The sequence below is a fragment of the Blennius ocellaris genome (assembly GCF_963422515.1).
Source record: "Blennius ocellaris genome assembly, chromosome: 2".
NCBI classification, from domain to species: Eukaryota; Metazoa; Chordata; class Actinopteri; order Blenniiformes; family Blenniidae; genus Blennius; species Blennius ocellaris.
In genome coordinates, this window is record NC_137651.1 from 30,327,729 (window position 1) to 30,355,200 (window position 27,472).

The 27,472-nt window shown below is 45.6% G+C and overlaps 2 protein-coding genes across 2 annotated transcripts; both read right to left on the reverse strand.

Moving 5' to 3' along the window:
• Nucleotides 1–4,548: 4,548 nt before the first annotated feature.
• On the reverse strand, nucleotides 4,549–13,583 carry LOC308142689 (synaptosomal-associated protein 25-like; the record flags this gene model as incomplete). The annotated part of the gene is made up of 7 exons (XM_080513212.1): nucleotides 4,549–4,614; nucleotides 5,632–5,776; nucleotides 5,968–6,114; nucleotides 8,211–8,328; nucleotides 8,579–8,627; nucleotides 10,470–10,511; nucleotides 13,503–13,583. 7 exons carry the CDS (start codon nucleotides 13,581–13,583, stop codon nucleotides 4,549–4,551), a joined length of 648 nt encoding a protein of 215 aa, XP_080369338.1.
• Nucleotides 13,584–17,632: 4,049 nt separating this feature from the next.
• Nucleotides 17,633–27,118, reverse strand: LOC308138629 (calpain small subunit 1-like). The gene is made up of 10 exons (XM_080507838.1): nucleotides 27,021–27,118; nucleotides 24,527–24,588; nucleotides 24,370–24,406; nucleotides 23,483–23,575; nucleotides 20,535–20,592; nucleotides 19,871–19,935; nucleotides 19,023–19,091; nucleotides 18,666–18,861; nucleotides 18,519–18,577; nucleotides 17,633–17,910 (listed from the first exon to the last, which is right to left on the reverse strand). The coding sequence occupies exons 2-10, from the start codon at nucleotides 24,574–24,576 to the stop codon at nucleotides 17,884–17,886; spliced, it is 654 nt and encodes a 217-aa protein (XP_080363964.1). The 5' UTR covers nucleotides 24,577–24,588; nucleotides 27,021–27,118; the 3' UTR covers nucleotides 17,633–17,883.
• Between the last annotated feature and the right edge of the window lie 354 nt (nucleotides 27,119–27,472).

The window sequence follows — 27,472 nt, forward strand, 5'->3', positions numbered from 1 at the left end:
ACTACAGAACACGTCCAACATGAGAATAACTGATGTTTCTGTTTTACACTGAGTCAATGAGAACGTCTCCTCCTCTGGTTCTGCAGGTTTCTTCCTGCGAAAAGACACTTTTTCTTTCCCTCCTCATGTTGAAATGTTGGTTTTTCTTCTGTAAACGTTCCTTGAAATGGCTGCGTTGTACTCAGTGCTAGACAAACACAATTGAAGTGAAATTTGGGATATTTTTTGCTTAGTCATATTTTTTTTTAATCTTTCACAAGTAATCGCTGCTAAAATCAAAAAAAAAATAATTGTTTCCTCATTTGTAATTTTTAATTCATTGTTTTTTCATTTCTTTTGTCTTTATATTACTCAACTGTCCAATATGTCCAGTACCCTTATTTTGCACACTTCACTCCATTGGAATAGTGTACATTATTGGCATGCTTCATAATAGAGTATTTATCTTTTTCTACGGTACATTTTTGCTTCTATTTTTAATTCTCTGTGAATTAACCTGTAGTGGGATGAATAAAGTACAACCCACTCAGGACAACAGACTGCAGGAAGAGCCGAGGAGGACGGTGTGTGTGTGTGTGTGTGTAGATTGTGTACAAACGCCACTGTTAAAGACACTCACTGGTCCCCGGAGGTTAAATCACCTTCTGCACCGAGTGTGTGACAGGCAGAGGCCAAGGGTCACCGGCGAACTGAGGGTCCTGAGACCAGCAGCCCTACAGGAGCACGAGGGGCAACCGGAGGAGGGGCATCAACCCAGACCAAGCGCAAATACTGACAGTACTTTGACGGCAACGGCTCCAGAGGACCAAGACCCCCCCACAGGCTACTGGGGCAACACCACATCCACACCCTCCAACAACGCCCATCCAGAGTCTCCGAACCAGGAACTCTGCAGTTCCAACTGCACACTGCTTACTGTGTGCATGGATCCTGGACTTCCTGAGCAACAGACCCCAGAACATCAGGATAAGAGACCCCAGGGGTGTGTGTCCTCAGCCCCCCTCCTCTACCCCCCCCCCCCCATCCACACCACCAACACCATCGTCACGTTCGCTGTGGACGTCACCATTGTGGGACCGACAAGAGAAAACTAGATGATCTCCCCAAGGCAAACTGTAATGCTTTTTGCTGGAATGCTTTGAAAAAGTGGAAAAAGTGGAAAAAAGTTGGGAAAAGTTGAAAATGTTTCAATAAGTTGAAACAGTTAAAACAGTTGAAAAGTGTCAAACGGTTGAAAAAGTTTCAAAAAGTTGAAACAGCTGAAAAAGTGTCAGTTGTAAAAGTTTCGAAAAGTTGAAAAAGTTTCAAAAAGTTGAAACAGTTGAAAAAGTTGAAAAGTGTCAAACAGTTGAAAAAATTTCAAAAAGTTGAACTAGTTTCAAAATGTTGAACAAGTTTGAAAAATTTGAAACAGTTGAAAAAGTTGAACAGTTTAAAAGTGGAATGGTTGAAATCGGTGAAGATTTGAACAAGTTATAGCTAGTTAAACATTTCTCCATCCGTTAACATTGGAAAAAAGTTGCACAAAAGTTTAAATATTTTAAAAAGTTGACGAGATTTGAAAAAGCCGGAACAGAGCCGTAAAGTGCCGAAAAAGCTGCACGATTTGATATTTGAATGGTGACGAAGGGGTGAAGATTGCCAGAGTTTTAGCGATTCGAAAAACGTCCAGAAGAAACAGAAACAGAATGTCAAGAGTGTGAAAGTCTCGCATTCACACTAATAACGAGTCACCAAGAGGGACGAGGTCCAGCACTTGACAGGATGGCGTCTCAACAACAACCTGGACCTGAACACCAGCAACACCAAGGGACCGGATGTGGATTTCCATAGATTCCACACACGCACAGAGCACTCTTCCATCAACAGAGAGGAGGTCGAGGGTGGAGAGCTCCGAGATCCGTGGAGTGCACATCTCTGCTGACCTCACCTGGACCGGCGACACCCCCCCCCCCCCCCCAGGTGGGGAAAGACCCCACGGACTTTTACTTCCTCAGGAAGTTGCAGCAGGCTCAACCTCCCTCAGCCCCCCTGCTGGTGAAGCTTTACAGGAGCACCATCGAGAGCCTCCCTACTGCCGCACGGCGTGGTTCACCATCCATCCAAGTGCAAAACAAACCGCATCAAGTAAAGCTTTATGAGAGCCAGTGCCCCCCCCCCCATCCACACACACAAAACACACTGCAACAACAATTTGCACAGCTGCTACGCTCCCTTTGTAAATACTTCTGTTTGCTCCTCCCAGACTTGGTTGTACATATTTTACATATTTATATTTTAACTCTGCTGTATTGTGTTTTCTGCCTTTGTGTGTTGTTTTACTGCTGCCACTGAGGTTTCACTGCTGCCAAGTGTTATAATAATAATAATAATAATAATGTTATTATTATTATTATTATCACATTGCCACAGAGTGATAATAAAGGACTATTTTATTCTAATATAATCTACATTACTGTCAATCTTTAAAAGTTCTTTTTTTTTAGCTTTGAAATTGTTTAAATGTAAAGTACGTTTACAAATAAATATATTATTTTTAATCTTTAAATGTTCCAGGCTGTATGAAGTGGTCCATAAATCTTGTTTGATAAAATATTTTGTCATTCAATTTGTTTAAAAAAAAAAAATACATACATAAAATGAAAAATAAGACAAAGTCGTAATATGTTAGCGTCCAAATAAATTAAAGACGATTAAAGAGCGTTCTTGATGACGTTTGGAATCAGTGCCTCCGCCGTGACCACGTGGTCGGCCTGAGCCAATCAGCTGCGTCCTCCTCCTCCCTTTGTTGGGCTCGTGCCTGCCTGCTTCACGCGCTGCTCTGCCCGCAGAATCCGCCATCTATCTCCGCGAGCTGCGGAGCTCCGCGGCGTTAAAATACGAACCCCCTCAAACGACGGGGTGGTGGGGAAACTGACCGGAGGGAACCGAGCCGGCCGCCGTTACGCCGGCGCGCGCTTCTCTGCGCGCGCGCTGGAAGCTGTATATCGTTTCTATGCGGAGAACGGCGTATCTGTCCTTAAAGCCAGAGGACGAAACGTCTGCTAGCTGCGGCCGCCGCGCGCGTCTCTCCCTCCGCGGCGCGTCTATGTTTTGCACGCGTGTTTTTTGACGCACAGCCAGCGGCGCGCGGCGTCCCTGGCGGGGTTTCACCGCCACGCGCGGTGCACGAACGATCCCGCTGGATGAGTGAAATATACTCACGAATTTAAAAAAAAAAAAAAAAAAATGGCGCTGCGCTCCCCTCCTTCCTCCGCGGCTCTCCCGAAATTTCGGAGTGACGAGAAAAACGCGCAGTGCGCAGACTCCGTGTTTTTTTTCTTTCTTTCTTTTTTTTTTTTTTACTGCTTGAACGCGCAAACATTTGCAGCCAGGCTGCGCGCCCCCTTCCGCCCCTCCGCCACGGTGCAACCGAGTGGCCCAGTGTCCAGCAAAATGCACCGAATCTCAACATTTTACTCACTTTTTGGTAAAGTTCAGTCAAAACAATGAGGGTTGACACCAGCACGCCCAGCTAATTAGTCAGTCGGTCGTCTTTGTGGACGCATTTAATCCCCAACAAAGTTTATATTTTACCACATTAAAACAGCGTTGCTTCGGCCCGTCAGGTCACCGGAGGTCACGCCCTACCGTCAAACGTATTTCTCACAGTCGCAGAAATAAGTGAAATTTCATTCCCGACAAAATTCCGTAACGCATCTCTCGGGTCGGACCGACTGCGTTGCAGCAGTGACGCGTAAAACCCCGACGGGTATGAAGCGGCTCAGGAAACACGCAGCAGTGTCATTAGTTTAATTTGTTGAATAACAAACACGACAAAAGGGCTCGACGATTCACAATAAACTCGGTAGAGGTTCAGACGTCGGTGGAATCATCTTTAGACAGTCAGATTCAGAAGCAAAGAGCAGATTGAGATCATGAAAACAACAGCAGAGGCTCGCAGTTTCACCTCCATTTTATATGAAACATGAGGAAGAGAGAAGATGGAGAGGCTTTGCAAGGAACAGGCTCCGTGTTTGTCCGCTTGGGGTCGCCAGAGACTCTTCTCTGGGAGCAAATGCGTGTTTCCTTCTTGAGAACGGTACTCTGGACGGCCTGCAGAGGGCGCCGTCACGCACGGCTGGAGTGCAGAAAAGAGGCTGAGGAGGCCTGTGAGATCATCTTCACATTTCTGTGGTTTTTTTTTTCCTCTCTTGTTTTTTTTTTTTTTTTTTCCTCTCCAATGTGGACACATTTACTTCTTCCTGTGTCACTCGGCAGCTGCGGGAATCGCTCTTGTTCACCGCTCCGGCGGCGGCGCTGCGCCTGCAGTGACCTGCTTCCCCCACAGGGATCATTAAAACTTCCAATTACTCAAATCCCTGCTGAGGCAGGACGTCGCCGCCGGAGCGGCGGAGCGCCGAGGGTCACAAACTGGTGCGCAGACCAGCCATAGACGTTACGACGAGGGCCTTTCAAAACAAACACCAAGCACAACGGAACAATCACAGAAATTTCTGACGTTTCAATTCGATACGGGAAAGCAGAGTTTGGAGCGGCGGAGGCGTCCTATCGCTTCATGAGGTTGTTGGCTTGCTGGTTGGCGGCGTCGATGCGGGACAGGTTGCCGTTCACCTGCGAGAGAAGAGAAACGTTCGTGAGGAGAGGCTCCGACGTCGACCCCCGACTCGACGCACCGCCGACTTCATTTGGCCATCGATTACGTTCACGCCGACGCGTCGTTCCCGAAACTCGCGCGGTCTTTTCTGCACTTGCGTTGACATTTACACAACGTTTCAAGTGAAAACGCATCGTTTTTGCGTTTTCATTATCAGAAAAGTTTGGAGTTCACGCAACAACATTTTAAAAATGATGTTCGTTCACACAGAAATGGCAGAAACACTGAAAACGATGACGTTAGATGAGTTGGCGCTGTTGATCTTGTAATGAAACCACACACACACACACACACACACACACACACACACACACACACACATGCAGCAGAGAACAATCCAGAACAAGGACATTCAAGTGGACAGACCACCAAGTTGGATTGTTATTACGGTGACTGTCAAAATAAAACGACCAAATCCAGGAGAATATGAACCGGGAGCCATGACACCACGGAGTGAACTTTGATCTGATTGGCTCTACTGAGCATGTGCAGAACTACTAGAGAGCCCGGCTGTGGTGACCATGTTCAGTAGTTCAAGGGCGAATAAAAACATTTATTTTGAAAATGTACATTAAAATATATTTTGTCTGCATTGAAACATTCTTTCCAGCGCTCGACTCTTTCAGTTTGTTTGGTTTTTTTTCATACGTGGTTAAGCCTGGTTAAGGATATTTCAATCACCGTCATGCAAAAAAAGTTGGAGGGCATTGGCAACTAACCCCCCCCCCCCTACGAGGGTTTACAAAAAGTTCCACACAAAGTGACTCTGAGCACTGTCGTCGTGTAAACAGACACCCGAAACGCCAGGAAAGTTCTTGCGTTGTCCCTTGAAGTGGTTGCCGTGGAAACCGGCCTGCCGAGTGAATGTGAGTGTCGGTTCGACTCCACAAACAGGTAGAATAAAAGAACAAAGAGCAGTTGACCAACAAAGACCAATAGCGTGAACCTTCCCGAGGTTCCGCATGAGGCAGTACCTTTTCCCCGATACGCCTCATCTGGTCGTTCTGCGTGTCGATCTCGTTGCGCATGTCCAGCGCCATGCTCTTCACATTCCGCATGATGCTGCTAGCATGAGCCAGGTTCTCCTCCATCTCGTCCTCACGGGCGTCATTAGTCACCCTGAGAGGGACAAAGACATGAAACACACAGCTAAAACACGCAGCGTGTGTGTGTGTTTGACCAGCTGCCTGTACGACTGGCGGCTGTAGTATTCGGTGTCCGTGTGTTGTAAAGAAGAACAAACACACCCGCCCAGCTGCCTGCCCTCTGTTCACAATAGCGACAAGAACACACGCCATTAAACTCTTTACCTCCGTATGTATCCTCCGCTCATGACCATCTCCTCTCGCTCGTCCACCACTCGAGACGACGGCGGCTGATTGGACACGACGCTGTCCTGGTTGGAGGCTCTGCCCCAAAGCGCTTTGTACCGGCCGCTCTCCTCGAACGCCTTCAGCCTGCGAGAGAGAGACCCGGTGACGGTCCACAGCGACAGGACAGTCAGCGAGGACGGAACAGGACAGCACAGGCCCTGGACACAAACCCTGAGAGCTTCAGATGTGCTAGCTAACCAGCACGCCCACTCCAGTAGCTACAGCTAACGGCGAAGAACTCAGCTTCCTCAACCAGCATGAAAAATGTCTCGCGCAAACTACAAGAAAGGTTTAAAATTGTAAAATTCGACGTCTGTGAGATCGTTAAAGGATTATCTTATCTTAAACAGCTGACTTTTAGGAAGTTTAAGACTTTCAGTGACATCATTGAAACAGCAGAAACAGCTAAATGTTTTATTTTAACCTAAATGGATTTTGTCCTGCGGTGCTGGACTGAGAACGCTACCCGTCCTGGACGCTAACCGTCCTGGACGCTAACCGCCCTGGACGCTAACCGTCCTGGACGCCACCCATCCTGGACGCCACCCGACCTGGACGCGGCCCGCCCTGGACGCCACCCGACCTGGACGCCACCCGACCTGGACGCGGCCCGCCCTGGACGCTACCCGACCTGGACGCCACCCGACCTGGACGCCACCCGACCTGGACGTTACGTCGATCAGACTTCCAGGCCTCGTTTACACATTTCAAATGCAAAAGCATCTTGTTTGTGTTTTCTTTTCAGGAAAGTTCCCCGTGTACAGGGCAACGTTTTGAAAACTTTGTCCGTTTACACTGAAATGACAGAAACACTGAAAACGATGTAGTTTCCATGTTGGGCCACTAGTTGGTGCTGCTGTCTGTTTTACTAATGAAACCACACACACACGCAGCAGAGAACTAGCCGCTCTAAACATTAACTATGGTAGAACATAGACATTCTTGTGGACAGACGACCAAGTTGGATTGTTATTACGGTGACTGTCAAAATAAAACTACCAAGTCCAGGAGAACATGGAGTGAGAGTCATGACACGGTGCAGGAAACATTGTTCTGATTGGCACTACTGAGCATGTGCAGAACAACTAGTTACCGCAGTGTGGTGCACCGCAGGAGGGTTTCCGCCATCTACATGGAGACGGAGTCCGTTTTTTTGAGAAAGTTGCGATTTCTCCTTTTTAGACGACGGCCTTTTAAAAAAAAGTTTTCTCAGTGGCTCTGAGCACCGTTGTCGTGTGAACGGACACCGAAAACACGACGAAAGTTTTGCGTTTTCCACTTGAAAACGTGCAGACGGGGTCTCAGTTTGTCAAGGTTACAAGAACGTCGTAGATGTTCTTGCGTTGTACTCATTTCTCTCTGAGATCCTCTTTCTCTCCTTGTCGTCTGTTAACGTCTGTTAACGTGTCTGTTAACTTGTCGGCTGATGCTGAAACGAAGGCTCTGGAGTGGGAACACCCTCACCTAAGTCTGTGCCCATTGGTCTGTTCTGTATTCCGTCCATGTGACCGAACAAGTCGTTCCCGCGAGATTAAGACGTCTTTCAAGCAGCAAAGCAACAAGCGGGCGACCAAGACTCAAACAAATGATGCTAGTTTTAGGACACACAGACAAAACACACACACACACACACACCTCCACCTACTTATCACAGGAGCAGAGGCCGCAACACTTTCCGAGGTCAGTCAGGTTTTTCTCTGCCTCCTTCATATCAGAGTTGATCTGATCCAAGCCCTCCTCTATACGCTCCAACTGCTCTATGACAGGAGGAGGAGGAGGAGGAGCACGGCGGAGGATAGAGGTGTAGAAAAGAGGTCAAGAGCAACACCGACGGAGGCGAAGCAGGGACGAGGGAAGTGGAGAGGAAGCGTCGGTGAGGAAGAGGACGGAGGGGGATGGAGAGGGGGCAGGGAAGGAAGGCAAAGCAAAATCCCCCCAAAAAACAAACAAATAAAAACAAATCACCTTTTTATCAGGAAAAAAAACTGAACATGAACTATAAAAGAAGAACTGCAGCTGGTCGACTGAACAAACCTACAACTCAAAAGACAGCGACTTGCAAATCATACGAGTGTTTCTGCCAGAGCGACGGTCGTCGGTGTCCAGTCCCATCGGGGGGAGGGGGGGAGGGGAGGTGGAGGGGGGGTGGAACCGAACCAGACCTCACAGAGCAGACCTACTTCCTGATCGGCCAGACGCACAGGCCGCAGCACTGCGCCATGTCCGTCAGGTTCTTCTCCGCCTCCCTCATGTCCCTGTTGATGGAGTCCATGCCCTCCTCGATGCGCTCCAGCTGCTCTGTGAGGACGACGGTTCCGGGGTTTACCAGCTTTCAGAGGGCTGATCTGATTGGGCGGACGGCGTGCGGCGACGGGTCACAGTGACCACGAAATGATTCTGACACCTCTAACATCTGACCGTGAGCCGCGAAGATGAAATGGAAACTAGCGTCTGTCCAAACCTGCTGATCTAAAAAAAAAAGCCTGGAAGAGGAATGAAAGGAGAAAGTGGAGGGAAGGATCAACGGTGAAGAAGTAGAAGAGATTACCTCCTTGTTCGTCCAACATCACCACCGTCCTGATGCCCACGTCTTTACTCTGGAGGAGAAAACACAGGTGAGACACAACTTCCAGGTTATAGAGCATCTTCCTCCTCTAACATCAGATTATAGAGCATCTTCCTCCTCTAACATCCAGATTATAGAGCATCTTCCTCCTCTAACATCAGATTATAGAGCATCTTCCCCCTCTAACATCCAGAATAGAGCATCTTCCCTCTCTAACATCTAGATTAGAGCATCTTCCCTCTCTAACATCTAGATTATAGAGCATCTTCCTCCTCTAGCATCAGATTATAGAGCAGCTTCCTCTTTTAACATCAGATTATAAAGGATCTTCCTCCTCTAACATCAGATTATAGAACATCTTCCTCCTCTAACATCAGATTATAGAGCATCTTCCTCCTTTAACACCCAGATTATAGAGCATCTTCCTCCTCTAACATCAGATTATAGAGCATCTTCCCCCTCTAACATCAGATTATAGAGCATCTCCCTACTCTAACACCCAGATTATAGAGCACCCCCCCAACACCAGAGTATAGAGCATCTTCCTCCTTTAACACCCAGATTATAGAGCATCTTCCTGCTCTAACATCAGATTATAGAGCATCTTCCTCCTCGAACATCCAGATTATAGAGCATCTTCCTCCCCTAACATCACATTATAGAGCATCTTCCTCCCCTAACATCCAGATTATAGAGCATCTTCCTCCTCTAACATCAGATTATAGAGCATATCCCTCCCCTAACACCCAGATTATAGAGCATATTCCTCCCCTAACATCAGATTATAGAGCACCCTCCCCCTCTAACATCAGATTATAGAGCATCTTCCTCCTCTAACATCAGATTATAGAGCATCTCCCTCCTCTAACACCCAGATTATAGAACATCTTCCTCCCCTAACATCAGATTATAGAGCATCTTCCTCCCCTAACATCAGATTATAGAGCATCTTCCTCCTCTAACATCCAGATTATAGAGCATCTTCCTCCTCTAACATCAGATTATAGAGCATCTTCCTCCTCTAACATCACATTATAGAGCATCTTCCCCCTCTAACATCAGATTATAGAGCATCTTCCTCCTCTAACATCAGATTATCAAGCATCTTCCTCCTCTAACGTCCAGATTAGAGCATCTTCCTCCTATAACATCCAGATTATAGAGCGTCTTCCTCCTCTAACATCAGATTATAGAGCATCTTCCTCCTCTAACATCAGATTATAGAGCATCTTCCTCACACTCTAAGAAGGCCCTGAAGAGGAGACATTATGTGTTGCAGGTTGTGTATCAAAGCGGTTCTTCGAGCATTGAAGTGAACGAGAAGAGGCCCAGAGCAGCTGCTTCCTGTGAGCAGTAGTCATGTTGCTTCCTCTGCAGTCTGTCCATCCTCATTTCCCCTCATCCATCCAAAGTCCTTGGGTGAGGCGTCAGTCTCATTTTCTCTCATCGCAGTGGGAACAGGAGGATAGCATATGATGATGATCATGACGATGATGACGATCATAAGGAGGTGGAGGAGGATGATTGACAATGATGATGAGAAGGAGGAGGATAATGATCATTATGATTGATGAATGTAGCAATGATGAGGAGGAGGACGATAATGATGATGATGATTGATGATGATAGCAATGATCAGGAGGAGGATCATGATGATGATGATGATGACAGCAGCAATGAGGAGGAGGATAATGATAATCTGAAAACGTATCTTGTCCACTAGAGTCCAAAATGCAAAATCACTGCAGAATATTCAATATAGAATACAAGTGTGTGTGTGTGTGTGTGTGTGTGTGTGTGTGTGTGTGTGTGTGTGTGTGTGTGTGTGTGTGTGTGTGTGTGTGTGTGTGTGTGTGTGTGTGTGTGTGTGTACCTCCTCCACCATGAGCATCATCCTCCGTGTGCTCTCCAGGGACTGAAAAACACAAAAATACACACTTGAGCACACATTAAATTCTTAATAGTACATAATGAATATATTTCACATTGAAATAAATCGCACCAATGAAAGTCAATCCAGCTTTTAATTTGAACGAAAATGATGAGAGAAACAAATTTGGGTTGCCAGGTCTGATGAGCTCAGAGCGGGGTTGCCAGGTCTGATGGACTCAGAGCGGGGTTGCCAGGTCTGAAGAGCTCAGAGCGGGGTTGCCAGGTCTGAGTAGCTCAGAGCGGGGTTGCCAGGTCTGATGAGCTCAGAGCGGGGTTGCCAGGTCTGATGAGCTCAGAACGGGGTTGCCAGGTCTGAGTAGCTCAGAGCGGGGTTGCCAGGTCTGATGAGCTCAGAGCGGGGTTGCCAGGTCTGATGAGCTCAGAGCGGGGTTGCCAGGTCTGATGGGCTCAGAGGGGGGCTCCCAGCTCTGATGAGCTCAGAACGGGGTTGCCAGGTCTGATGAGCTCAGAGCGGGGTTGCCAGGTCTGATGAGCTCAGAACGGGGTTGCCAGGTCTGATGAGCTCAGAGCGGGGTTGCCAGGTCTGAGAGAAAAAACCAGCCCAACAGCAGGAATCGGGTTTGGATATTCAGTGCGAAGAAAATCTACAATTCTCTCCTCTATTATATTTGAAAAGGAGCCAAATCAGCTGACCTGGCAACCCTGAGTCAAGAGAAAGACTACAGAAATGAACCTGAACATTTGGTTTCCAGTTTGTTTTGAAGGTTCTGACACTGTTGTTTGCACATCATCATCAACATGGCCAGGTTCAGGATAGGATTAAGAGTAAAATCTGAGAGAAGCAGAAGTGAGTTAAGGTCAGAGGTCAGACTAAGAGAGCAGCGTCAAGCGAAGTCCAAATGACAGATTAAGATTAGAGTTTAATATCAGATTAAGGTTATGGTTCATTTAAAATCAGATCTGTTTTGAAGATATTGAAGTAAGGATTAAGTTAAAGTCAGAATAAGGTTAGGATTAGATAATAGTCAGACTCAGGTTGAGATTAGATTAGATGATACTTAGCTAAAGGTTGGGATTGCTTCAAAGTAATTTTGAAGTTATGTTAAAGTCAGGTTAAGGTTAAGATTAGGTTTCAATCAGAGTAAGGTTGAGATTAGGTTCAAATCAGATTAAAGTTAGGATCAAGATCAAATCAGATTAGGGTTTGGATTAGGTTAGGATTAATTTGGGATCTGATTCAGGTTAAGACTACTAAAAAATAAGGAAAACAACTCCGTGTGTGTGTGTGTGTGTGTGTGTGTGTGTGTGTGTGTGTGTGTGTGTGTGTCACGCTCTCATCCATGCTGGCTGTTTCCCTGCAGACTGTTGCCATTGGGCAACCGGCCATCTCTATAGCAACCAGGTGAGGCAGGTGTTCTTAAAGGGCCAGCGCTGCAGTAACGAGGCTGTGGTCAGGTGGCAGGCTGTGGGATTACAGGCGTCCCCCGAGGCGCAGGGTGAAGCAGCTGATTCCTCTGAGGCTCCGACCTGCTGCCAGCCTGTCTGCTCTGGAGGACGCACCCGACAGGGACGGTGTGCAGACGGTTAGAGTTTAGAGAAATCTCTAGATTTTATGGGGCAGGAAACCAAATATGGTCACGTCTTGCTATTTCTTGTTTATAACAGTTACAGAACGCGTCACTCTTCTCATAAGACCACGTTTATTTTCAAGAATCTGGTGTCATGTGTGATCGGGTTTCAGTCCGATCCACACTTTTTTAAGCATTAAATTGAGAATTACAATGTTATTTTGGTCAGTTTCACACTTTCCAAACCATGTTTCGCTCCTGTATAGAACATTTAATCACGTACTTTGATGGGCGTATGAAAAACCTGATAACAGTATTCCTTAAGAGGCATGTGAATTCACTTCCTGTTTGTTTACAGTGTAAACTTTCTCTACTGTCTTCCATGAAGAGTTTTCATGCGATTGAGGATTGGAGGCGACACTGAGCTCCTGGAGAGGTTGGAGCTTTTCCCTCCGCTTGGCTGAACCGGTTCTTCTAGACCAGGGGTGTCCAACATGCGGTCCGGGGGCCAGAAGCGGCCCGCCGGATGATCTCATCCGGCCATGTGATTTTTGAAGTGTGAAGTATAAAAATGAAAACTGACAAGAGGCTGATCTAAAAACACTCGATTGGCAAAAAGGACATTGAAAACTGCTCTTGGTCAGAATTAATTAATGCATCTGTGGAGGTCACATGACGCAACGCCTTTCACAATAAAACAATGAGTCCAACTTATGTGAAGTGATACTTTAGACACGTAAACTCAAAACAATTTCCAGATGATGACAAATTGATTTAATCCCGAATACGATATCCAGATACAGGTGACTGAGGGTTTGTTTTTTCTTTTGCAAATATAATAATATCTGATTTCCTCTAATATGTACATTTCAGAATAGACAGAATTGATTTCGGTGGGACTCTTTAGACCAGGGGTGTCCAACATGCGGCCCGGGGGCCAGAAGCGGCCCGCCAGAGGATCTAATCCGGTCCGCCATGGGATTTTTTTTTTTTTTTTTTTTTAAGTATAAATATGAAAACTGACAGAGGCTGATCTAAAAACACTCGATCGGCAAAAATTACATTCAAAACCGGCCTTGGTCAGAATTAATCAATGCACATAACGCAACACCTTTCACAATAAAGGTGTCCAATTTATGTGAAATGACACTTTAGACACGTAAACTCAAAAACATTTCCAGATGATGACAAATTGATTTAATCCTGAATAAAACTACGATATCCAGATACAGGTGACTGAGGGTTTTTTTTGTGTGTGTGTTGTAACTTTAATATGTAAATTTCAGAATAGACTGGTAAATTCTTGCAAAGACTTTGATATTTGTCCATATCTGATCAGGTTGATGTGGATCCTCAACTGAAACCAGTTTGACCCCCCTGGTCTAAACACTCAAACTGAACATGTTCAGCGGGAAGAAGCCAGCAGGTCTCCCTCCACCACTCACCTGGTCGATCACCCGATTAGCTGCCCTGTGGAGCTCCTCCTGCTCCGTCAGGACGGGCGGCTCCGACCGCGGGCTCGCCATGTGTGTGTGTGTGTGTGTGTGTGTGTGTGTGTGTGTGTGTGTGTGTGTGTGTGTGTGTGTGTGTGTGTGTGTGTGTGTGTGTGTGTTCAGATGCAGGTGGTGACAGGATTCTGCAGCATCAGGTGGTTTTGACACCTACAGAGAGAGAGAGAGAGAGAGAGAGAGAGAGAGAGAGAGTCTATGGAAGTAAAACTGTGCCATCAGATTCTGAATTCGAATTTGTAATTCTGAATTTTTTTACCATTGAAATCAGACTTTGAATTTCAAAAGCTGTCGAATTTCAAGTACGTATCTTTTTTTTTGCTTCTGATTTATTTTTCAACATCTAAAAATATTCAGCGTGTAAAAATTCAATGTGTCTAAAAATTCAGCTGCGAAAAAAATTCAACCTAAAAAAAAAATTCTGTCGCAAAAACAAATTCAGCTGCGAAAAAATTCAGCCACAAATACAAATTCAATTTTTAAAAGCTGTCGAATTTCAAGTACGCATCTTTTTTGGCTTCTGATTTTTTTTTTCAACATCTAAAAAATATTCAGTGTGTAAAAATTCAATGTGTCTAAAAATTCAGCTGCAAAAAAATTCAGCTGTAAAAAAATGTGCGGCTGAATTTGTATTTGTGGCTGAATTTTTTTTGCAGCTGAATTTTTTTTTTGCAGCTGAATTTTTTTTTGCAGCTGAATTTTTTCTCAGCTGAATTTGTTTTTGCAGCTGAATTTTTAGACACATTGAATTTTTACACACTGAATCTTTTTTAGATGTTGAAGAAAAAAATCAGAAGCCAAAAAAGATACGTACTTGAAATTCGACAGCTTTTAAAAATTCAAAGTCTGATTTCGATAGTAAAAAAAAAATTCTGAGTTAGAAATTCTAATTCAGAATGTAAAGAGGAACCACCAACAAAGAATCCGTGGATAAAAGAGAGCCGAACGAATCTTAATAGAGAAGTGAACACACACACACGCACACGCACACGCACACGCACACGCACACGCACGGTGTCCATTTCCACGACCACTTGCTGAAAACGGAAGGTTTTGAAAACCCCCCGACTCCCATCATCTTGTGACCAGAAGAAAAAAAACGACACTTTCTAGCAACTCAGGTCGTTTCCATTTAGACGGCAGAAACGCTTCTGCACATGCTCAGTAGATAAACAATAACAACAGCGTTTGCCTCCTGAGTGTCGTTTCTATCGCTGCCCTTACATTAGTTTTGTAATATAGATTTTTTTTGTGGAGAAAAAAAACAAACGTGATCATCAGTGTGCTGTCAGAGCAACACGGTCTCTAATTAGATCACGTGACGTCTTCAACAGTCCTAATAAAGTGTCAACTTCTTCTTCATCTTTCTCTTCACCAAGTCTTGAAACGACATATAAAACCACTTTAAATCTTTCACATTGACTCTCTGGTGCTTCCTGACATTTTTTTTTTTTTGCCAAACAGGAAATACTTTTAAATCTGTTATCTTTGGTCAGTTAATAAAAAATAAAAAATAAATGTTGAAAGATGAATAATTAACTAATAATTTATCAATAATCTGAGAGTTTACCTTTTATCAGTTTGGGGTTTTTCTGCAGGTGTTGGTCCTCAGATGATCCGCAGTGTGCAACTGCAACCTGTTGTTCCTCCTCAGCATCTCCTCTCCGCTCCTGCACCGCCCCTCTCGACCGGCACCGCCCCTCTCCCGCACCAAGCGCACCCAGCCTCCAAGCACACGGCTCAGTGTGCTCAGGTGCGCCCCCCGGTGGTCAGAATGCAGCATGACGACCCTGGATCCGCGCGTCAGTGTGAAGACAAGAACAAACGACACACAACAGAAGAAAACAAACACTGACACAAACTACACAAGAAAAGAAGCATTACTAACAACAAACAGTAAAAAGACAACATGGTAACACAACATGGTAACAACATGGTAACACAACATGGTAACAACTGTAACACAACATGGTAACAACTGTAACACAACATGGTAACAACATGGTAACAACTGTAACACAACATGGTAACAACATGGTAACAGAACATGGTAACAACTGTAACACAACATGGTAACAACTGTAACACAACATGGTAACAACATGGTAACAACTGTAACACAACATGGTAACAACATGGTAACAACTGTAACACAACATGGTAACAACTGTAACACAACATGGTAACAACTGTAACACAACATGGTAACAACTGTAACACAACATGGTAACAACATGGTAACAGAACATGGTAACAACTGTAACACAACATGGTAACAACATGGTAACAGAACATGGTAACAACTGTAACACAACATGGTAACAACTGTAACACAACATGGTAACATTTACCTGTTTCCCTTTATTCTTTTCATAAACACAACCTCTGCTAGTAATTCTAATCGTTTTGCTTCAATCATGTTGATAGTATTTCTGAACTGATGGTCATATGAGTAGTTTGAACAATTTTCTGCAATGACAGCTATTGGTTGTAATTCCTGCCGCTGATTGGAGCCCAGATGAGTGTGACGCTCTGTGGTGAGTGTCGGAGCCACAAGCTGACAGGAGATGGACCGTGGTGAAGAAAAGACACTTTATTGGAACAGGTGGATCCAGGAGAGGCTCCAGAGGCCTCAGCAGGGGGTCTGGCAGCACAATTCTCAATGATTTGCAGTTTGTTCAGAGACTTATTCAGACGGGTTAAAAACAGAGTTACAATAATCAAGTCTTGTAGATATGAAAGCATGAATAATCATTTCCAGGTCTTTTTTTGGCAACATTTTGCCAATTTTAGAGATGTTCCTTAGGTGATAAAAGCAATTTCGCACAAGCTGTGTAAAAGCTCCTTTCTTGAATGTAGTACAGTGCCTTTTTATCTATACAGCAGAGCGTTTTAAACATTGTCGCTGAAAGCTACAATAAGGCTTTGATATAACAAAAATTCATGATTTCTTCTCTTGATTAGTGGAATTGTTGTTTGAAAGGTACATTTTGTGTTTGATAAAGTGAGCTGGTGTTTCTGATTGGGACATTCTTGTTCAGTGTACAGAGCTCACTTTTATTATCATCCCCACCAGTAGCACTGGTCAATAGAAGCCGCTGAATCTCTGGTTATTAACTCTGCCACCTCTTCTAATTTATCATTTGAAAGGAGAAATTTGGCTGAAAAGCTGCAGGTTCAACTTTCCTCATCAGAGTGATTTTTACATGTTCAGAATCTTGAAAACGTTTCCAGGTTTGTAAATGTTTAGATATGCTCATAGTCATTAATGACGGAAAATCTAAGCTTTAAAGGAAGCATCAGTGTTTCCTAGGCTAAAGGAGGCTCTAAAGGAAGCATCGGTGCTATCCTATGCTAAAGGAGGCTCTAAAGGAAGCATCAGTGCTATCCTAGGCTAAAGGAGGCTCTAAAGGAAGCATCGGTGCTATCCTATGCTAAAGGAGGCTCTAAAGGAAGCATCAGTGCTATCCTAGGCTAAGCTAGGCTCTAAAGGAAGCATCAGTGCTATTCTAAGCTAAAGGAGGCTCTAAAGGAAGCGTCAGTGTTTCCTAGGCTAAGCTAGGCTCTAAAGGAAGCATCAGTGCTATTCTAAGCTAAAGGAGGCTCTAAAGGAAGCATCAGTGTTTCCTAGGCTAAGCTAGGCTCTAAAGGAAGCATCAGTGCTATTCTAAGCTAAAGGAGACTCTAAAGGAAGCGTCAGTGTTTCCTAGGCTAAGCTAGGCTGTAAAGGAAGCATCAGTGCTATGCTAGGCTAAAGGAGGCTCTAAAAGAAGCATCTGTGCTATTCTAAGCTAAAGGAGACGCTAAAGGAAGCATCAGTGTTTCCTAAGCTAAAGGAGGCTCTAAAGCTCTAAAGACTCCAAATTTCTCTTATGGAGGTAACTTCAGGGTTTATTGATGCATTTATATTTTGATGACATTTCCCATGTTTAATGTGAGTTTTTTGAACCCGTCCTGACTTCTTGTGCAGGATTCAGACGTCCGAGGTGAAGAGCAGAGAAAAAAGATAAATCTGCTGCGTACTGTTAAATTAAAGAAAGAACAAATAAACATGAAGCACTTCGGGGTCAGTTGTGAAACTTTATTCAACTTTAAGTCTCCATAAACTTTCTCTGCCTGGTAGAAAATTTAGTTCAACTGAAACACATAATTGAGCCCACGTTAGAGTTTACTTCTGATTTTTCTCGTGATATATTTCAGCTCAGTGCTGGTATTTTGGTCCCGTTACCATGGAAACGACACAAAAAACAAACAAAATTGCACATCCGAGTCCAAAAGAGGAAAGAGATGAAAAGAAGAGAAGGTTCCCTTCGTTGCCTCACGAGTACATCGTCAGCTGAAGCCACTGCGGGACACAAAAGTTTCACATCAAATCACTTGTATTGAAACGTTTCAGCTCTTTTCTGAGGCCCCGTTTACACAACAACATTGTTTTTTGGCGGTTTCGTTTCAGAAGGGGTTTCTATTTACGCAACAACGTTTTGAAAATGATGTCCCGTTTACACGGCAACGGCAGAAACGGCAGTCAACATGCTGGCTGCTCAAAAAAAAGAACAGTTTCTCCCGTTTCCATGGAGACGGCGTGTCCGAAGCTTTCAAAAACGTCCCGCTTGCGAGCCGTTTCCAGAAATGTCAGTGGCTCAGGGTGTCATGGCGGTGGGAACACGCACCCAGAACGCAACCAAAAGCTTTAGCAAAAGTTGCATTTTCCTCATTTCCATGGAAACAGTATCAAAGCATTCCGCATTTTAGTGACTCAGAGCGTCGTGGTCGTGGAAACGGACGTCGGAAGTGCTACGAAAGTCTCGAGGTGTCACTTGGAAACGTTGTGTAAACGGGGCCTTAATGAAAATGTGACTCTGGTGGAGTGAAATCATTGACTGTCGCTCAAAACCAAACTTAGAATCATTTCAGTGGATTAAAGTCTGAGAATAATGACAAGTGGCGTTTTACCTCCTTGATGTCCAGCTCGATGCTGCCGCTGTTGCCCTTGTCCAGAGTCTTGAAAGCTCCTGTGGACACACACGAACACACTCAGATCACTGACACACACACACACGCACACACACACGCACACACACACACGGTCCGGAGACTTACGGCACATGGCGTCCAGTCGCACCAGGCAGCCGATGTAGTTGTCGAAGTCCATGTCGCCGTGCTCGTCGCTGTAGCGGCGGATGATCAGCTTGTACAGCTCGTCGTTGAGGGGGAAACCTGCTTCCTTGAAGGCCGCTTCCATCTCTCGGGTGCAGATGACGCCCGAGCCGTCTCTGTCGTGCTTCAGATAGACGTTCTGCGGGAGATGGACCACGCCGTGAGTCTCTGAGAGGGCTGCAGTACCCCAGCCTGGCCAGCTAGGTGCGGGGGGCGCTGCGACACACACCCTCGCGGCTACATCGGGGGGAAAAAAAATACAAATCCACGCAGGTGCATGGGGACGCTTCCTGGACTCACCTGCCATCTCTTGATGTTGTTCCACAGGTACTTGAACTCGTGGAAGCCCAGTTTACCTGTGCTGTCGCTCTGCAGGGGGCGGAGTCAAGGACGCTAGCAATTCATTCAGAAACATTAGAAACACATGTATGGCCTCAAGGACCTGTCTGGAGTGAAGAGAAGTCTCATGTAGAGGAGTCTCATGTAGAGGAGCCTCATGTAGAGGAGCCTCATGTAGAGGAGTCTCATGTAGAGGAGCCTCATGTAGAGAAACCTCATGTAGAGAAGCCTCATGTAGAGGAGTCTCATGTAGAGAAGTCTCATGTAGAGGAGTCTCATGTAGAGGAGCCTCATGTAGAGGAGCAACATGTAGAGGAGCAACATGTAGAGGAGTCTCATGTAGAGGAGTCTCATGTAGAGAAGTCTCATGTAGAGAAGTCTCATGTAGAGGAGCCTCATGTAGAGGAGCCTCATGTAGAGGAGTCTCATGTAGAGGAGCCTCATGTAGAGAAACCTCATGTAGAGAAGCCTCATGTAGAGGAGTCTCATGTAGAGAAGTCTCATGTAGAGGAGCCTCATGTAGAGGAGCAACATGTAGAGGAGCAACATGTAGAGGAGCAACATGTAGAGAAGTCTCATGTAGAGAAGTCTCATGTAGAGAAGTCTCATGTAGAGAAACCTCATGTAGAGAAACCTCATGTAGAGGAACCTCATGTAGAGGACAACATAGAGAAGCAACACATAGAGCAACATGTCGTTGTGTCGACTCTACTGCAGTGCAGCTGCTGAAACGGTGTGACTGAGGAGGAGGAGGAGGAGGAGGAGGAGGAGGAGGAGGAGGAAGAGGAGGAAGAGGAGGAGGAGGATACGTCCATGACAGCCACCATGCTCCTGCAGGACTCGATGCTGAAGCCGTCTGTCTTCAGGCCTCCGTCTGAAACAAACATTACAGCTTCAGTGTCACGAGGCCCAGAGCTGCTGCACAGAGCAGAGAGGAGCAGAGCAGAGAGGAGCAGAGCAGAGAGGAGCAGAGCAGAGAGGAGCAGAGCAGAGAGGAGCAGAGAGGAGCAGAGAGGAGCGGAGAGGAGCAGAGCAGAGAGGAGCAGAGCAGAGAGGAGCAGAGAGGAGCGGAGCAGAGAGGAGCGGAGCAGAGCAGAGAGGAGCAGAGAGGAGCGGAGCAGAGAGGAGAGGAGCAGAGCAGAGAGGAGAGGAGCAGAGAGGAGAGGAGCAGAGCAGAGACGAGCAAAGAGGAGCAGAGAGGAGCAAAGAGGAGCAGAGAGGAGCAGAGCAGAGAGGAGCAAAGAGGAGCAGAGAGGAGCAGAGCAGAGAGGAGCAGAGAGGAGCAGAGCAGAGAGGAGCAAAGAGGAGCAGAGAGGAGCAGAGCAGAGAGGAGCAAAGAGGAGCAGAGAGGAGCAGAGCAGAGAGGAGCAGAGCAGAGAGGAGCAAAGAGGAGCAGAGAGGAGCAAAGAGGAGCAGAGAGGAGCAGAGAGGAGCAGAGAGGAGCAGAGCGCCCCGGCTCGCCGTCTCCCTCACGTTTGGAGATGACCTTGTTGAGGATGTTCATCAGCTCGTTGGGGCTCACCTCCATGTCCTGAGGAGACACACAGCACAGCAGAGGGTGGGTTTGATTCCCCCACAGAGGCAGCCCTGCACACACCGCTGACTCATCCACACCGGAGCTGCTTCCTTTGAACTCGCTTCCGACTTTGTGACTCAACGCTTGGAAGTTGAGTCAACAAATACTTCACGTGTCGTCTTGAACCACTTAAGCTTTTATTGTTTGAATAAGAAAGAATTGAAGTGAGACGTTAAAAGACAAAGACAAAAGAAACTTGAACTTGAGGACACACACACACACACACACACACACACACACACACACGCACACGCACGTCGAGGTTCAAGTTTCTTTTCTCCCCATGTGTACCAGGACGTTACCACACAAAAGTAAACATGTACTCAGTTACTCCATTACAGTTACTTCCTCCCACAGAGCCCTTTCAGAGTAAAACTGGATTTTCAGTCTGGGTGAATCTAGAAAAGCGGGTCAAACCATTTGAGGCTTTTCAAATATGAATGAGACAGGGAGGGTGGAGGAACCGTCACTAACCGCCCCCCCCCCCCCGGAGTAAACAGAGCCGGTTCTGGTCTGACTGGTGCTCACACCCTGACGATGAGTCAGAGGAAAGCTCGCCACGCCCCACGGGACGCCCTGCCAGGCAACGGCAGGAATGTACTGGAGAGAGGCGGCTGTGTGCAACACACCCTGCAGCACTCTGCACACTCTGTGTGTGTGTGTGTGTGTGTGTGTGTGTCCGAGGATAAACCCATCCAGTGTGTGTGTGCCTGCGGAGGCCGACAGGACAAACGCTCATGTTACAGCTGCTTTTCACTGGAAACAAAACAGCTTTGGTTAACTAAGGCAATCATTTCTATACAAGGTGGTGTTCAGTTACTACTACACTAAAAACAAGCTGTATTTGCATTTGTTCGGTCTATAAATATTGATTTTTACAAGCGCATGAATGGCAAACATGCAGAAATGTACCTTAGAAAGTGTGAAGCTATCAGACTAAAAAAAGACGTTTAAATGGAAATCAGTTTGAACTCACAACGTGACAAGATCAGAGCATCAGTTTCACTTCATGCCAGAAATACGACCTCACTTCCTGCCTGACAGATTCCGTACACATTAAAACGGTAATCTTTTGTGATGTGCTTTTATTTTGGGAGCTAAAACTAGAGAAAACAGTGGAGTCGGTAGTTGTGCTTTCATTCGTAGACCAACTGGGAAGTGGTGTTTTTCCAGCTGCTAACTTCCTGTCAGAAAAGTGAGGATTGAAAGAAAAACGAGGCGAGCAGGAGGAATGTGAAGGAGCTGCTGAACCTGCTCACTGGAACAAAGACAGAAGACAGTGGAGGGTGGAGGAGGACAGGAAGGAGGAGATGGGTGAGGAGGAGATAAAGGAGGGGACGGGTGAGGAGATTATGGAGGACACAGGTGAGGAGATAAAGGAGGTGACGGATGAGGAGATAAAGGAGAAGATAGAGGATGAGGAGATAGAGGAGAAGATAGAGGATGAGGAGATAGAGGATGAGGAGATAGAGGATGAGGAGATAGAGGAGAAGATAGAGGATGAGGAGATAGAGGAGAAGATAGAGGATGAGGAGATAGAGGAGAAGATAGAGGATGAGGAGATAAAGGAGAAGATAGAGGATGAGGAGATAGAGGAGAAGATAGAGGAGGAGGAGATAGAGGAGGACACAGGTGAGGAGGACATGAAGAAGGAGACGGGTGAGGAGGAGATGGAGGAGAAGGGTGAGGACATAAAGGAGGAGACGGGTGAGGAGATAAAGGAGGAGACGAAACGTGAGGAGGAGATGAAGGAGGACACAGGTGAGGAGATAAAGGAGGAGACGGATGAGGACACAGGTGAGGAGATAAAGGAGGAGACGGATGAGGAGATGAAGGAGGACACAGGTGAGGAGATAAAGGAGGAGACGGATGAGGAGATAGAGGAGAAGATAGAGGATGAGGAGATAGAGGATGAGGAGATAGAGGAGGACACAGGTGAGGAGGACATGAAGAAGGAGACGGGTGAGGAGGAGATGGAGGAGAAGGGTGAGGACATAAAGGAGGAGACGGGTGAGGAGACAAAGGAGGAGACGAAACGTGAGGAGGAGATGAAGGAGGACACAGGTGAGGAGATAAAGGAGGAGACGGATGAGGAGATGAAGGAGGACACAGGTGAGGAGATAAAGGAGGAGACGGATGAGGAGATAGAGGAGAAGATAGAGGATGAGGAAGGTAGAGGAGGAGGAGATAGAGGAGGACACAGGTGAGGAGAAGATAGAGGATTATTCTGCATATCAACTAATCTCTCGCTACTTTTAATCCAACAGATGTTAAAGACATTTTGACCACTTGATTTCTTCACAACTGCGATCGTAAGAAATGTTCTGAAATAATCTGAAATGAAAGGATATTAAATCTGCTCTGACAATCCAATGTAATCTTAAAGGGGATCATCTGAAATCCTCCGAGATGAGATTATCAAAAATAATCTGCACTGCGACCCAGATGAAGTAATAGTATGAATTAGGATTGTACAAGTGACCTTGGGTGTCCTGAGTGACTGTATTATTATTGTAGAAAGCCAAGATTAGAAAATCTGAAATAAACCGAGATTAAATTTCCAAATATATGAGATGATCTGAGTTTTCACAATCATTGATCAGAAATTATTTGGATTACCTGAAACACTCACAGATTAGATCCACTAAAGTCATCTGAGAGCAAACTACCAGAGGGGATTGAGGAGAAATAATCTGTCACTGCAGCAAAGCTTGTTTTATTTGCATTTGTGGGATGAGCAGCGGAGGGTGTGGGAATGGCACCCATGAGGAAACGACCACACCTCATATAATCTGGAGTGGGAAGACGGACCCAAACTGGATTAGACTGGAGATTAAACACTCACGTCGCCGGCGAGCTGCTTGAAAACTCTCCGAAACTGCTTCTCCTCGTCGTTCTCGTGAGCCTCCTCGAACTGGAGGGGCCTGCGGGCTGGAGGCTACACGCACACGCACACGCACACGCACACACACACACACACACACGCACACACACACACACACACACACACAAAGATCTCCTGTTAGCTCACAGTGTCCAACGTTTTACCCTTTTGCAAAAATGCTACAAAAAGGCATTGAAAAGAGTGTGCGTGCGTGTGCGTGTGTGTGTGTGCGTGTGTGTGTGTGTGTGTGTGTAACAACTGATTCCGAAATACAAAAATACGGTAAACAAACTCAGGTTCTTAAAAATATACTTCAACCGTCACGTTCGACTAAAACACACCGTTTATATATATATAAAAAAAAAAAAAAAAAAAAAAAACATAGATCGTTTCGGTGACTTTTAATCTTGTCTGACTCGTCCAGTTTCTACCTTCAGGTGGCGCTGTTATGTCTTAAAAAAAACGGACCAAAGAGGTGGCTACTGAAGAGAAGAGGCGCCCGTAGATATATAACACTAGGTGCCTCGTGGTGCCGCCTGTGACGCGCCTACGGCGCCGCCATCTTGGGAAGGTCGCCCCCTTTGTGCTAAACAAAAATCCACTAAAACAGTTGTAGCTCGCTCGTGTTTATATCTGCGAAGGAGTTTGGCGATGCAGTGACGAGTTTGAAAAGATCCTCGTCGGTGTCGAGGCTGCCGCTGGCGAATGAGACGCAGTAAACCAGTCGGAAGGAAGTGACGTCAGGAGAAAAGCTGGGAAGCTTCGGAGCCGTAGAGAAAATGTCGTAACGTCCCGTTCGGGAACGCAAAAGACCAGGAGACGCTAAAAATAAACGTTTGGCTGCTTACGGCCGGTGAAGGGATGAACATCGCCGGGTCGATGTTGCTGTGGGAGGAGAGAGGGGAACAGTTAGCAGTGTGTGTGTGTGTGTGTGTGTGTGTGTGTGTGTATGTGTGTGTGTGTGTGTGTGTGTGTGTGTGTGTGTGTGTGTGTGTGTGTGCTCACCTTGCGACCTTAATAAGGCCGGTTATGAAAGACCCGATTCCAAAAGGCATTTTGACGTTTGTCTGCAACAGAAAAAAGGAAGAAAAAGTCAAAAATGTTCTGATGTCATTTGATGTTTTAACATCAAATCACAATTTATTTATTTTTTAAATCAGTCTTCCAGGTTCAGATTCCGTAATGTGCCTCATTCGTGTTTCGGTTTATGAATTTGCACAACATTTCACATGAAAATGTGTTGTTTTAACGTCTTCATCGCAGAGAAGTTTCACATTTACTCAACGCCGTTTTGAAAACCGTGTCCGTTTCCATGGAAACGGCAGAAACATTGAAAAAGATGTAGTTTTTGAAGGGGTCATATTATGCAGCTTTTCAACACTTCCACGTCGGTCTCGTCGGTACAAAAACATTGTATTCAAAGTTTATTGCCCCAAATCCAGCTTTTCCTCGATTTTGAATACTGGATCTTATGAGCTGCATTCAGAATCTGCTGTGTCTGTGTGAGCTGGACTGACTCCGCCCACACATCTTGGGAAGAGGAGGAAGAGCTTCCTCTCGTGGTGCCATGTGCCGGAGCAGAGCTGCCCGATTGTGGGAGGAGCCCACCTTGATTGTGATTGGCTAAACCCCCTGATGACGCTATACAGGGTTTGATTTCTGATTGGCTGGTTGGAATTATTTAGTTAATAAAGTGGTGAAGCTCCACTGATCATTGACGTCCAAGACTGCAGGTTGAGAAACTCCTGTCAGTCACTTCACAGACTGAAACTGTTTTCTATTTTGTTTTTTTTGTTTTTGTTTTTTTTTTTTAAGAAAAATGAACAGAGCTGCAAACCAAAGCAGCTTATTTTCACAACCTTTAAAGCAGCAGTGTCAGAAGTCGTCAAGCTCTTTTTGCACTTGTTCTATAGACCAGTGTTTTTCAACTTTTTGAGCCAAGGCACACTTTTTTGTTTGGAAAAATCTGGAGGCACTCCAGCACCACTATCCAAAAATGTTAAAATGTGAAACTCTGTTGCCTCTATTAACAATATAAAGTCGTTCTCATCAAAGTTTTATCAACAGGAATCAAATAAATCCAGAAATAAAAGTACTTTTTTTAATAGTGCCTCCCTCAGTGTGAAACCTGGACCTGATGGATGAAGAGCTGAGATCCTGGTTTTCAAAAACTTCTCCATCACTGTCACTGACACAGTACTTTGATACAAGATGGTAGCAGGAGGTGGAGATGAACCACACTGACGTCTGTCACTTTACATTTCACCGGCAAATTTATGTGCTGCCCTCTAGTGGTGAAGAGTATTTATACATGATTACTCTGCAACACACTGTTGGCTGTGAGAGCAAATTATTTTTTAGAAAAAAGTGTGAAATTGGATCATTTCCCACGGAACACCGGACTAGATCTCGCGGAAACACCAGTGTGCTGCGGCGCGGCGGTTGAAAAACACTGTTCTAGAGCGTTGCCCGCCACACCCGAGCTCCACCTCTGGGAGGAGGAACGGCCGGTTTCCTCACTTCAGCAGGAAACGTGGGACCAAACAAGTTCATCACAGCATCATTTCACACAATCAGTTCAGAACAACTGGTGGAAACGCAGTTTAAAAATTAATCTGCACAGATTAAAAAGTTAATATATCAGGATGTCGCTTAAGTCTTCAGTCTTTTCATGCCGGGGAACTCAAAACTAAAATATGAAGTTTTGATCGGTGACGATGAACACAGGCTGGTAATACTGCCAGGTATGAGGGCGAATAGTTACAAATACTCTTGGACAGTGTTCTGTGTACTATTAGACAAGAACGTGCATTTTGTTGTCTTTTAAAGGGACAAAAATATCAATCACACTCAAGATTCAGCATTTACTGTACTTTTACATTAATGACTCATCCACAATGTGAACGAATTGACTGGAAAAAGTTACTTTAGCCATTAAAATAATAATGAGTTGGACAAACAAGTGATTGTTTATTTGTTTGTTTGTGTCACACAAGAAGTGATCACACCTCAACTCGCAGCGTTTGGACTTTTACGCGTGAAGAATTCACGTTCTAAAACATCTTGGGTGTTGTTTTTATTTAATACCGCGACAATAGTTCTCAGCAAAACGTTGGTTTTACGTTTTAATTCCGGTGAAAATGTTGATTTGAACGCTTCTTTCTGGGCGATCCTCTCAGGTGAAACCAGATCACCTGTTTACGCGGATCTTTCCGGCGTTTCCTCGAACTTATTCGGAATAAAAAGGTGACTGAGGGCAAGTAGTGCCAGGAAGAATCAGCCGACTGAAGCTCATTTCTCGGGCGAACTCTGTCGCAGCCAGCGCAGGAAGGGTGGTTTTATTTTTGCGCACGAACTGTGGGTGGAAACTTTTACGCAAAACAACAGAAACGCGTAAACTGAGTCAAAGTGGCGCAGATCCGCACGGCGCTGCAGTCTCGACGATTATAAGTGTGAAAGGGGAGTAAAAAAAAAAAAAAAGTGAGTTTTTCCTACTTACGGTGTGTCGCGGTGGAGCTGCGAGAGGCGGCGGAGAGGCGGCGGCGCAGACGGACGCAGCAGGAGTGAAGCTCGGAGCGGCGCAGCGGAACGCACGGGAGGGGCGCAACACACACACACACACTCACACACACACACACGCCCATGAGCGCAGGTCCTAAAGCCCTCCAAGTTTCCTGCACGAGAACAAGAAACGGTGCGTCAAATGGACTGGGAACTGGGAACTGGGAATATGTTACCAACTGGGAAAGGTGTCGCGTTTTGCTTTTTTTTTTTTTTTTTTTTTTTTTTTTTTGCCGATTCGTCATTTTCTCATTAATTCAACAGCAGTTATTTTATTTGTATTCTGATGTAACATTTTAGTGCATCGGTAAGAATTTAGGCGTGAGGATTTCTCCCACCTATGGGAGGCACTTGGACATTTTTTTCCAAAATGGTTTAAAGGCATTGATA